This window comes from Rhinatrema bivittatum, chromosome 3 (genome assembly GCF_901001135.1).
Source record: "Rhinatrema bivittatum chromosome 3, aRhiBiv1.1, whole genome shotgun sequence".
Lineage (NCBI taxonomy): Eukaryota > Metazoa > Chordata > Amphibia > Gymnophiona > Rhinatrematidae > Rhinatrema > Rhinatrema bivittatum.
The window spans coordinates 580,357,510-580,370,845 of record NC_042617.1 but is presented as its reverse complement, the minus strand read 5'-3'; the positions used below and the strand labels follow the sequence as shown (position 1 = coordinate 580,370,845).

The 13,336-nt window shown below is 41.7% G+C and overlaps 1 protein-coding gene across 1 annotated transcript in view; it reads left to right on the top strand.

The window, feature by feature from the left end:
- Nucleotides 1-13,336, top strand: part of AHI1 (Abelson helper integration site 1) — a 559,431-nt gene that overhangs the window by 492,820 nt on the left and 53,275 nt on the right. The window contains 1 exon segment of the mRNA XM_029596614.1: nucleotides 6,348-6,427. Within this exon segment, the coding sequence (XP_029452474.1) occupies nucleotides 6,348-6,427 (80 nt within the window).

The following is a 13,336-nucleotide window of genomic DNA, read 5'->3' as shown; positions in this document are numbered from 1 at the left end:
CAAGCCCAGTATCCTTTTTCTAACAGTGGCCAATCCAGGTCACAAGTACCTTGCAAACTCCCTAACGGTAAATAGATCTCATGCTGCTATCGCATAGTGATAAGTAGTAGTTAATAGTTAATTGACTTCTCCTTGAGGAATTTGTCCAAAGCTATTTTAAACCCAGCTACACTAATGCCTTAACCACATCTTCCAGTAATGAATTCTACAACTTAATTGTGCTTTGAGTGAAAAAGAATTTTCTCCAATTTGTTTTGAATGTGCTACTTACTAACTTCCTGGAGTGACCCATAGTCTTTGGGGTTTTTTAATTCTATTCCACTCATTTTTTTATAAACATCTATCATATTCCCCCTCAGATTCTCTTCAAGCTGAATAGACAGAACCTCTTTAGCCCTTCTCTGTACCTTTTCCAATGCAACTATATCTTTTTTGAGATCTGGTAACCAGAACCAAACACAGTACTGTAAGTGAAAGCTCACCATGGAGTGATACAGTGGCATTATGACACTTGCAGTTTTATTCTCCATTTCTTTCCTAATAATTATTGCTAACATTCTGTTTGCTTTTTTGATCGCTACTACACACTGAACTTAGGATTTCAAAGTATTATCCACTATGGTGCCCAGCTCCTTTTCCTGGGTGGTGATTCCCCCAGCTCTGCCATTCTAGTCTCCAGAGATTGTACTTGATGTCTGAGAGCCAGGAGTTCTTTGCATCCAGTGCACACATACAACCTCCCACCAACTGATAGATAATCATACATGTGGCACTTGGTGCAAAAGTCTGGAAAGCCCCCATCTTAAGGCCGGACTGCTACTGCCTACATCATAATTTAGTTGAGTTGCTAGGTTGCTAATGAGTAGGGATATTTATTCTAATGTAGAATCCTTTAAATTAATTTGGTGTCTTTTATGTTTGACAGTGACCTGCAAAGGGGCAGCAATCTGTTGATAAGGGCTGAGTTACTACCTTGTTTTATCTAAATTCCTGATTGGTGGTTCTTGTGAAAAATGTCCCTCTTGTTCTCTTAATCTAGCTTTCTATTTTAAGTCAAGCAGATACTGAAAACTAACCTAGCTTTCTTTTAAGTCAAACACACATTGAATAATCAATTAACCCCACAAATTCTCTTCTTTCCCAAGCTTAAGGTCAAAAATTTCTCAGAAAAGCAATGCTTACAAATTCTGTTCATTCACCAGTAAAATCGCCTTCTATTCTCAGTTCTCCCTCAGGATTGAGGGTTATTTAGCTCTTGCCTTGCTATATATCTACTTCTAAACCAAATTGCTTCTATCAAACCCCTGGATTGATTCACTCGCCAATTAGTTTTCCTGGAGTGACCCTCTCAGCTGTTCTGGCTTTCTAACTTTAGTGCTCCATGTTAAAATCAGTATCACAGATATCTCATGCTTTTCAAAATAATTACCCTTTCTTTTAAGTCAAACACTCACTGAAAATTATCCAAGCGCTAATTTCCTACTCTCAGTATTCCCTCAGTACACCTACCACACTTCCCCTAACACACACAAACATATACAAACATTCTCCCCCCCACACACACCCCAACTGCTCCAACACACATTCCCAACCCTTACACACACACCAGCACCATCTACAACTACCCTACCAAACAAACAGCCCCTCAAAACACAAACACACATACTCTAACACCACAAACTCCCTCCTCCCCCTACACATTCAGTCTTCTCTCACACCATCAATCCACATCCCCCCTTACACACACACACACACACCACTATGCCTATACATACACACACACCCTCTGCACACAAACACAAATATTCACTTCTGCACTCCTAATTCTACACACACACACAAATGAGGGAAGGAGTAGGGGGAGATGGGAAGTATCCCCACCCACCGAACTCACTATACACTCCTCACTCCAACTTCACAACACATACACACCATTCACCCATACCCTGCCTACACCACTGCCCCCACACACAAACAGAAGAGGGAAGAAAGGAGAGAGTGCATGAAGGAGAGAGTGCGCACACCAACACATACACACACCCTCCTCCTCCTGCCATGCCCCCCAACACACACACACACACACACGGGATAGGAGAGGGGTGAGTGGGGTCAAAGTGGAGAGTGTGAGGGGGCGTACATACATGCACACCCATCTCACGCTTCTGTGACATGCAGACCAGTGATGTAGCCAGAACTGATTCTTTGGGCGGGCACAAGGTTAACATGGGTGGGCTGTAGGCATGCAGGTCTGAGACCTACTAGTATTCTTACTGATAAATAATGCCATATACTGCACCCTCCAATGGCTTTCTAAGTAATTTGCAACAGCCATTATGCATCCTGCATTTAAACTTTAAAACATTTTACCTCAATTATTTCAAGCATTTACCAGCATTCAAAATTCCTTATTAATCTGTATTAATTTATTTTATATTTATTGCAGTTTATAAATGCACAAGTATATCATGTAAAAAGCAAAGAAAACAAACAGTCAGATCCAATCATGTAATAAAACAAAAGTTAATGTATTCTTTCATGAATCCTCTTTGCAGAAAGCCAGAAATCATTATAACTACAATAGAATATCATTAATCATCAGAGCAGGTGAAGAGCAGAGCTAGGACAATTCACATTACAACTAACATGAAAAAAAATATTCAAATTATGGAGTAATCTCAGAAAAACTATTCCTCCACTGCTAAACATTTTGTGAAGTAACATAAACTCCTGGAAAAAAACAATATCTAGAACCTTTGCATTCCATTCCCAAAGATGGCATATTCCAGTTGTTAAAAATCTCAAAATATATATTTTTTTTACCTTTGTTATCTGATCTTTGTATTTTTCGAATCAGTTGGCCCCAGTCTTGCTTTTCCCACTTTTCCTTTGTTGGTCATTTCCTAATTCCTTTTTAGGGTCTTCTTCCATTCCTCCCTCACACACATGCGTGTGCTTATGCTTTCTCTCACATACTCCCTCACGCACACAAGCTCTTACTCTCACATTCTCTACACACACACAAGCTCTCTAACCTGCTTTACCATACACACACACACACACAAACTCTCACTCTCACATGCTCTTCCACAACAAGTTCTCACTCTCTCAACCTCCCACCACTCCATCCCAGCTCCCATTCTCAGACACGCACATGCACATCCAGATTCCCATTCTTATACAACACAGATGCACACCCAGGCTCCCCTTCTCACTCACATACACACACGCTCAGGCTCCCATTCTAGTTCACACACACACTCCCAGGCTCCCATTCTCTCACACACACACATATGGGGCCTTTTCATTATGCACAGCTAAACTCCTACTTCCACCACCGTGGGAATGGGATCCTGCAACGGCCTTCCTGCCCCGGTCCTCCTCTTCGCCATTGTGGAGATAGGATCCCACAATGGCATTGCAGCTCCGGTCCTCTTCGCCGTACCAGAGATGGGATCTCACTATGTCATTGAAAGTCCGATCCTCCTTTTCACCGTCAGGAGTATGGGATCCCATGATGGCATTGCTGCTCTGGCCCTTTAACGGCTCAGACAGCCCTGGTTGGATGGGCCTGAGCCAAAGTTGGGTGGGCCATGGCCCATCCCAGCCCACCCTTGGCTACTTCACTTGCACACATGCTCCAAGTCACCCCACACACTACTCACACAAACCTCATAATACATGCACATCACATACACACCTGGAGGAAGAGGAAGAATATGAAGAATGCACCCCCAACACATACACACACCCTAACTTTCACCTCCCATTAACACATACACACTCCCATATGCCTTTGATAAATACATCTTATCATGAAAATTCAAACCTCCCTGAAGGGATCTGCTGAATTGTTCTCTACAGTTAGATTCTCGACTCAGCCTCTTGCATCTTTTGATGATAGAATTGTGATTGTGTCTGATTTGTTTGCTAATTTGTTCCAAACAAAGGTGGAAAATATTTGTGCCAGATTTACCATTTTTGACACTGTGGTAGAGTCTGATATGACTAGATAAGTTGAGCTAGGATGAATTTTAAATGTGTCTAAAATTGAAACGATTTATTTATTTATGTAACATTATTTATAGTCCACTTATAGAGGATCTTCCTTACTAAGCAGATTACAATACATAGCAATAAAAACAAAATACAGATCAATCATGTACAGCATATTTAAAAACATACAATAAAATTCAAACAATTACAAAATTTAAAAGAAATTGCAGTCCAATACCTCTCACAATTAACATCATGGCTGTATGAACACATCTAGTTCTCCATTAAATGCTTGTAAAACTTTTAAGAGATCACTTAGGATCTTCAGTGGCAGATATTAACAGGTCGTTTGTTGCAGGTAATGTGCCTGCCTGTTTGAACAGTAGCTCGGTAAAACCAACTTTGAAAACTCGATACTTGATCAAGTTTTTGTATCTCTCTCCCTGTGCCCACTTCTTCTGTTGATGTTCTGGTAATATATAATCAGTGTGGTATACCGACATGAGTAAGTTGTGCTGAGGGTCATGAGGGTCTGTAAAGAAGTAACATCAATGCTGCCTGGGGAAAAGCCTTTGAATCCGGTCAAATGATTGACGCACCTACATGAAAACGTTCTTGCAAAGCAAACACCATGCACGTCAAGGCAATGATCACTTGAGATCAACTTCGTTGGGCCAGCCACATGGTCCCAATTCCAAAAGCAAGTTTTATTCTTACAGCTCATTCAAGATGCATGCTCAAGAGAGAAACAGAGAAAGTACCTGAAACAGTCTATCAATTCTGGATCATCCTCATCATCCATCTTCAGACCCACAGATAGGGCTATCATGGAAGACAATTATCCTTGACTGTGAGGACCTGCTGAAAACTGGGCTCTGAAGGGACTGATGACCACTGGTTAAGGAGTGGCAATGCAATGCGGAAGGAGGATGAAAAATAAAAATGGGGAAAACTGGGTAATTCAACTTGTTTTGTTGGTATGACTTTTACGCTGTGTCATTGGTGCATTCTTATTGTTTTGACGTGATGTTTTCATTTATTATGAATGTACGTTTGTAACCCTCGGTGTACTCCAGAGTGAGCAGGACATAGATATTTTAAATAAATAATAAATGCTTTGCGTTTCTCTAATTCATACCGATGAAAGTGGCCTATTAGGAGTAATTTTAAGAAACGTCAAACTCATCAGCAATGAAATCAAAATTGGAGGAAAAACAGAATCTTTTTAATCCATTATGTCCCAGTGATCTATTTAGCGCAGTGGTCCCCAACCCTGTCCTGGGGGCCCACCAGCCAGTCATGTTTTCAGGATATCCACAATGAATATGTATGAGAGAAAATTTGCATACACTGCCTCCATCACATGCACATTTTTTTCTCATGCATATTCATTGTGGATATCCTGAAAACCCAACTGGCTGGTGGGCCCCCAGGACAGGGTTGGGGACCACTGATTTAGAGGATAGCGTTTAAAAAAATTTTGGGGCATAATGAGTTAATAGCAATTAATTTTTTTTTTGCTAGTACTTTTGCTTTAATAGCTTTGGTTAAACAAATATGATCTTGCTTGTTCGCTTACAAACTGCCTTTGTTGTATATTTTAAACTCAGTGGTTATTTTTATGGTTCAGTTTTTTGAAATAAGCTCCCAAGGATTAATTTGGCAACCTGAGAAAAAAGGAACACATTTTATTTTAACCCTGTGCTTAGTTCATAATGGGGGTAATTTTCCAAACCTTTTTCGGAGGTAAAACCGTGCCCAGTGTGCAGTACACTTAGGCGTGAATAGCCTGTACACGTGCAAGTTTACCCACGGTGGGCTGAGGCATTCCTGGGGGCCAGGTTGGCGAGAGGTTTGCTCTTACATGCAGACTTTTGCATTTTTAAAAGCCTGTGTGTAAATGTCCCCTATAAAAATTTGTATACAAAGTAGCAGGTATAATGTGGGAATAGTTTTGGTGGGACGATTTTCAAAGGTAAAGTATGCCCTTTGAAATCTGTGTATAACTACTGTCAGATTCATGCTGACTGTTGCAAAGTTACTCTCAATGTTGTAGTCTTGATTCGAAAAAAGAAGCGTTGCACATTTTGCTCCTTACCTGAAATTTGTCTTCTCTTTCAAGGAGAGTAAAAGTGCAGGAGACTTATAGTAAGGGGAGGGGGGGGGGAGTGTGTTTCCTTGTTTTTAACCACATAGGTTAAAACATGTCATGGCTGATAGACACTGCTTTTACAAATGGGGTATATTCTCCCCTTATTCAGGAAGCTGGTGGGTTTTCATGAATGCAGAATGCAAATGTTCGCCTCGTTGCCTTCCTCTTTTCTACCTTGCTAATTGTTTTTGTTCTTTTGCAGATGTCGGCAGCCATCAGCAAGTCAGGGAACCAGAAATGTACCTCACAGCCTAACACAGACGCAGACTCACCTCTGACACAGTAAGCAGCTGGTTGTATACAATACTATATAGTGTGACTCCTGCGTGTGCTGATAATCTTAGAAGCCTATCTCAAACACGTTTGGAAAGCAAGTGATAAATACCTATATTGCTGCCTTTAACTGACTTCATTCAGGTGTTGCAACAATAAAAGTGAAATGAAAATGAAGTCCTTGAACAGGTGTAGTATAAAGACAGATTGAAGAGCAGCATGCATTGTAAAAAGCTCGCTTTACCATTTTCTTCCACTGGTGGTGAGGTACACTTTGCCAGGTTAGTATCTAATCATTCTGAAGGTGACATTTTGAAAATGAGTCCGTAACGTGTGGTTATTTTTATAGTAAAGGCTTATTCTCTGATCAGGCAGTCTCACACATGGGGGGGGTGCATAGGTCGTATGGCCCTATATGGAATAGACTTCCAGAACTTTCGGGAAGAGAATACAAGTATTTTCCAGATGTGCAGGGGAATAATAATCCACCTTCGTTTCTTTTTAGCCATCCAGCACTTTAGACATGACTTCAGCTCCACAGCTGAACCCTTCTCTATATCTGCATTTTTATGTCTCGGTTTCTTCCCCTCTAGTTTTCCCCATTTGGGTTTTAGTAGTTTCTAAGCTTCTTTAACTTTTTGTGATCTTGCGGTTTGTGTCAGTCTCCACATTTCTTTCAGAAGTGACACATGTTCCAACCCTACCAAACACTCTTTCTTCTTCAGGTGCTTTTGTGAAGAAAGAAGATCTTCATCTTATGATTTTGCTATGTCAGTTTCCCTCACCATGTTAAATAAGTAGGCCAGTGGAAATGTTCCCTCTAATTTTGGTGCAACTTGTTATAAGCAGAATACAAATGTGTGTGCTATGAATCAAGAGTGAGCAAATATAATGCAAGTAATATTATGTAGTTGTTTTAATGAAAATAATTCTATATTGTTTCAGCATATGATTTGTTTTAAATAAATAGAAAAATAAATGTGCTTTCATATTCTTTTATAATTAAACATAATTATATAATAAAGATATATATGCTGTGTGTGCTATATTTTGGCATGTGTGCAGGGTTCATGACCTATGTGCATGCCCACATCTTAGAGAGAACAATAGCCAGTGGCTTCATGTGTCCCAAATGCATGCAGAATATGCCCATTATTCACCATCACTTTGTTATATTTTTAGTTAAGACCATGATGCCTCTGGCTGCGAGGTATGTGCAAATATGTTGCCCACAGCAGTTTGGACCTGGAGGAATAAGTAAGCTGTGAGCTCTCTGGTGAATTTAAGTCTATTGCAAGAAGTCGATCTCGAAGGCCCCAACATAAGGTCCACAGAGCTGACCATGATTGTGCTGGTGGCCAGGTCTTACCAAAGGGATCCTTAGCCTCTTTGGTGTCTTGCTCCAAAGTTAGGCCCAAAAGCAAATGATGGCAGAAGATCAAATTGACCCATCCAGTCTGCAAACTCTGAGTTCAAGACAGGTTACAAATTCAGGTACATTTAGCAGGTCCTTTGCAATCTACGGGCCTTACTTACTAAACATTTTTCCTCATTGATAAAGAATGGAAGACAAATCTTAGTAAATCAAGCTCTAAGTATACCAGAGGCAGTGGAGAGTGAAGTGATTTGCCCAAAGTCACAAGAAGAATCGTAGAAGAAGCAGAACCCTGACTCTTGGTTCTCAGTCTGCTGTTCTAACCACTAAGCTATTCCTCTGCTCCATGAGGCCTCTCTATCACATGCCTTCTAATAGGGTTGAAATCCCTGCTCTGTGCATGTTACCCCACACCTTCTATTTAAAGTTGCAACTGCTGCTCTGTGCTTCAAAATCTTGATATCCCTGCTCTCTAGAGGAGCTGAGGCAGACAGAGAGGTATATAGATGAGACCTTCAGGGACATAGTAGCCAAGTCCCAACTTCAGACTGGCAGCCCTGGTGCTGCCTTGGAGGAAGAAGGTCTCTTGATTGGAGAGCATCAACCTGATGCAGCAGGAAAGGATCCTGTAGAAAGGACCTGCTCTCCAGGTAATGCATTGTCCTTTCGCAAGGAGGATATCTCCAAAAGACCTACTGCCCAGGAGGGAAGGGTTAGATCGGCCGTCATAGGTGGTCATTTGATTATTAGGAATGTAGATAGCTGGGTGGCTGCTGGGCGTGAGGATAGCCTGGTAATATGCCTACCTGATGCGAAGGTGGCGGACCTCACGCATCACCTAGATAGGATTTTAGACAGTGCTGGGGAGGAGCCAGCTGTCGTGGTACATGTGGGCACCAACGACATAGGAGAAAGCTTAAATCCAGAACCTCCAGGGTAGCATTCTCTGAAATGCTCCCTGTTCCACGTGCAGGTCACCAGAGGAAGGCAGAGCTCCGGAGTCTCAATGCATGGATGAGACGATGGTGCAAGGAAGAGGGATTCAATTTTTGTTAGGAACTGGGGAACCTTTTGGGGGAAGGGGGAGGCTCTTCCAAAGGGATGGACTCCACCTTAACCAGGGTGGAACCAGACTGCTGGCGCTAACCTTTAAAAAGGAGATAGAGCAGCTTTTAAACTAAAAGAAAGGGGAAAGCCGACAGTTGCTCAGCAGCGCATGGTTCGGAGAGAGGTATCTTCAAAGGATACTAATGATGCATTAGAATTAGGGCATCCCGACAGTGAGGTTCCAATAATAAGAAAAGTAGTCCAAGTGCCTGTAACTAAAAACTCACCTGAGCTTAAAAAATTCTAACTTATCCCTATCAATTAAAAAGCAGAATGAAAATACAAACAAAAACAAACTTTGAAATGTTTGTATACTAATGCCAGAATTCTAAGAAGTAAGATGCGAGAATTAGAATGTATAGCAGTGAATGATGACATAAACTTAATTGGCATCTCAGAGACATGGTGGAAGGAGGACAACCAATGGGACAGTGCTATACCGGGGTACAAACTATATCGCAATGACAGAGAGGAGCACCCGGGAGGCGGTGTGGCGCTTTATGTCTGGGATGGCATAGAGACCAACATGATAAACATCCTGATTGAGACTAAATGCACAATTGAATCTTTATGGGTAGAAATCCCATGTGTGTCGGGGAAGACTATAGTGATAGGAGTATACTACCATCCACCTGGTCAAGATGGTGAGACTGACAGTGAAATGCTAAGAGAAATTAGGGAAGCTATGGGAAACTTCAATTACCCCAATATTGATTGGGTAAATGTATCATCAGGACACGCTAGAGAGATAACGTTCCTGGATGGAATAAATGATAGCTTTATGGAGCAATTGGTTCAGGAACCAACGAGAGAGTAAGTGATTTTAGATCTAATTCTCAGTGGAGCACAGGATTTGGTAAGAGAGGTAACTGTGGTGGGGCCGCTTGGCAATAGTGATCATAATATGATCAAATTTGAATTAATGACTGGAAGAGGAACAGTATGCAAAATCCACGGCTCTCTTGCTAAACTTTCAAAAGGGAAACTTTGATAAAATGAGAAAAATTGTTAGAAAAAAACTGAAAGGAGCAGCTACAAAAGTAAAAGGTGTGCAAGAGGCATGGTCATTGTTAAAAAATACCATTCTAGAAGCACAGTCCAGATGTATTCCACACATTAAGAAAGGTGGAAAAGAAGGCAAAACGATTGCCGGCATGGTTAAAAGGGGATGTGAAAGAAGCTATTTTAGCCAAAAGATCTTCATTCAAAAATGGGAAGAAGGATCAAACAGAAGAAAATAGGATAATGCATAAATGTTGGCAAGTTAAATGTAAGACATTGATAAGACAGGCTAAGAGAGAATTTGAAAAGAAGTTGGCCGTAGAGGCAAAAACTCACAGTAAAAACTTTTTAAAATATATCCGAAGCAGAAAGCCTGTGAGGGAGTCAGTTGGACCGTTAGATGATCGAGGAGTTAAAGGGGCACTTAGAGAAGATAAGGCCATCGCGGAAAGATTGAATGATTTCTTTGCTTCGGTGTTTACTGAAGAGGATGTTGGGGAGGTACCCGTACTAGAGAAGGTTTTCATGGGTAATCATTGAGATGGACTGAACCAAATCACAGTGAACCTAGAAGATGTGGTAGACCTGATTGACAAACTGAAGAGTAGTAAATCACCTGGACCGGATGGTATACACCACTGGGTTCTGAAGGAACTAAAAAATGAAATTTCAGACCTATTAGTAAAAATTTGTAACCTATCATTAAAATCATCCATTGTATCTGAAGACTGGAGGATAGGTAATATAACCCCAATATTTAAAAAGGGCTCCAGGGGCGATCCGGGAAACTACAGACCGGTTAGCCTGACTTCAGTGCCAGGAAAAATAATGGAAAGTGTTCTAAACATCAAAATCACAGAACATATAGAAAGACATGGTTTAATGGAACAAAGTCAGCATGGCTTTACCCAAGGCAAGTCTTGCCTCACAAATCTGCTTCACTTTTTTGAAGGAGTTAATAAACATGTGGATAAAGATGAGCCCGTAGATGTAGTGTACTTGGATTTTCAGAAGGCATTTGACATAGTTCCTCATGAGAGGCTTCTAGGAAAAGTAAAAAGTCATGGGATAGGTGGCGATGTCCTTTCGTGGATTACAAACTGGCTAAAAGACAGGAAACAGAGAGTAGGATTAAATGGACAATTTTCTCAGTGGAAGTGAGTGAGCAGTGGAGTGCCTCAGGGATCTGTATTGGGACCCTTACTTTTCAATATATTTATAAATGATCTCGAAAGAAATACGACGCGTGAGATAATCAAATTTGCAGATGATACAAAATTGTTCAGAGTAGTTAAATCACAAGCAGATTGTGATAAATTGCAGGAAGACCTTGTGAGACTGGAAAATTGGGCATCAAAATGGCAGATGAAATTTAATGTGGATAAGTGCAAGGTGATGCATATAGGGAAAAATAACCCATGCTATAGTTACACAATGTTAGGTTCCATATTAGGTGCTACAACCCAAGAAAGAGATCTAGGCGTCATAGTGGATAACACATTGAAATCGTCGGTTCAGTGTGCTGCGGCAGTCAAAAAAGCAAACAGAATGTTGGGAATTATTAGAAAGGAAATGGTGAATAAAACAGAAAATGTCATAATGCCTCTGTATCGCTCCATGGTGAGACCGCACCTTGAATACTGTGTACAATTCTGGTCGCCGCATCTCAAAAAAGATATAATTGCGATGGAGAAGGTACAGAGAAGGGCGACAAAAATGATAAAGGGAATGGAATAGATCCCCTACGAGGAAAGACTAAAGAGGTTAGGACTTTTCAGCTTGGAGAAGAGAAGGCTGAGGGGGGATATGATAGAGGTGTTTAAAATCATGATTTGCCAAATTTGTTGCCAAAGGATGTGGTTAGTGCAGTTAGTATAGCTGTGTTTAAAAAAGGATTGGATAAGTTCTTGGAGGAGAAGTCCATTACCTGCTATTAATTACGTTGACTTAGAAAATAGCCACTGCTATTACTAGCAACGGTAATATAGAATAGACTTAATTTTTGGGTACTTGCCAGGTTCTTATGGCCTGGATTGGCCACTGTTGGAAACAGGATGCTGGGCTTGATGGACCCTTGGTCTGACCCAGTATGGCATGTTCTTATGTTCTTAGGAATCAAAAAGGGCTTTAAGATCAGAACTAAAAAGAGTGGAGGTTTTGGTGCATCAGCGCAATTCTTAGAAGCACAGCTTAAAAGAGCCTCAACATACTAGAGTTTCCTCATGCTCTCAGGCCCGGAGCCACCAGGTGTGCACACCATGCAATTGCACAGGGTGGAACACCCTGGTGGGGTGGCGTCAGGAGCAGGGAGAAGCTTGTGTTGCCACCGGTGGACCTGATCCCACCAGCGGCAGAAGATTTTCGCTTTTTCTGCCACCGGTGCATCGTGTCCACCGGTGGCAGAAAAAGGAAGTAGTTTTGTACCAAGGGGGGCAGGGGAGGGCATGGCACATTGATTGGCGGTGCCGTAATACAACTCATTCCACCACAGCCCAAAGAAAAATTCACGTCCAGGTGCCCCTCCTCCTCCTTTCTGTCTGCATAGCCCCGGAAGAAAATTGTTGCCGGAGCTGCATGGGCAGGAAGGAGGAGAAGCATCAGCTGCGTGCAGAGGATCAGTAGAGATTGTAGCAGGACCGCCGCAGATCCCACCTCGCAGTGGCCCGAGAAGATCAGGGCTGCCACGTAGACCATCCTGCGGCAACCCGAGAAGAGGATGCCAAGAGATGAGGTCTTGTAGAGTGCCTGTGTATGAGAGTGAACTGGGAGATTGTGTGAGAGAGTGAGTTGAGAGACTGTGTGTGGGAATGAGAGCCTGTATGATTGGAGAGACAGCATGGGACAGACTCTGTGTGTGTTTGTGAGAGAGACAGTGTGTATTTATTTATTTATTTTATTTAGATTCTTTTTTATACCGATGTATAGCAGAATGCCTTCACTCCGGTTTACAGTGAAACAACTTCATACATAAAACGTTTTCATAACACATAAACATTAAAATAATAATAATTAACATCTCGGCAAAAGCAGAGTAGAATAGAGTAGAACATATTTAAAGAAAAACGACTTATAAATTGTTCTTGCTGATATTTAACACGCCCCCTTTAAAAAGCCCCGGGACTTACGCACGTCCCGGGGCTCTGCGTCGGGACGTGCGTAAATAGGTGCGTCGGCGCAGGAGGGCCCTGCGGGCGTAAATCCGCCCGGATTTACGCGCGCAGGGCATTTAAAATCCACCCCTTAGGGAATAGCCACTGCTATTAATTGCATCAGTAGCATGGGATCTTCTTGGTGTTTGGGTAATTGCCAGGTTCTTGTGGCCTGGTTTGGCCTCTGTTGGAAACAGGATGCTGGGCTTGATGGACCCTTGGTGTGACCCAGCATGGCAATTTCTTATGTTCTTATGAATAACACTTTAATAACACTTTAATGTA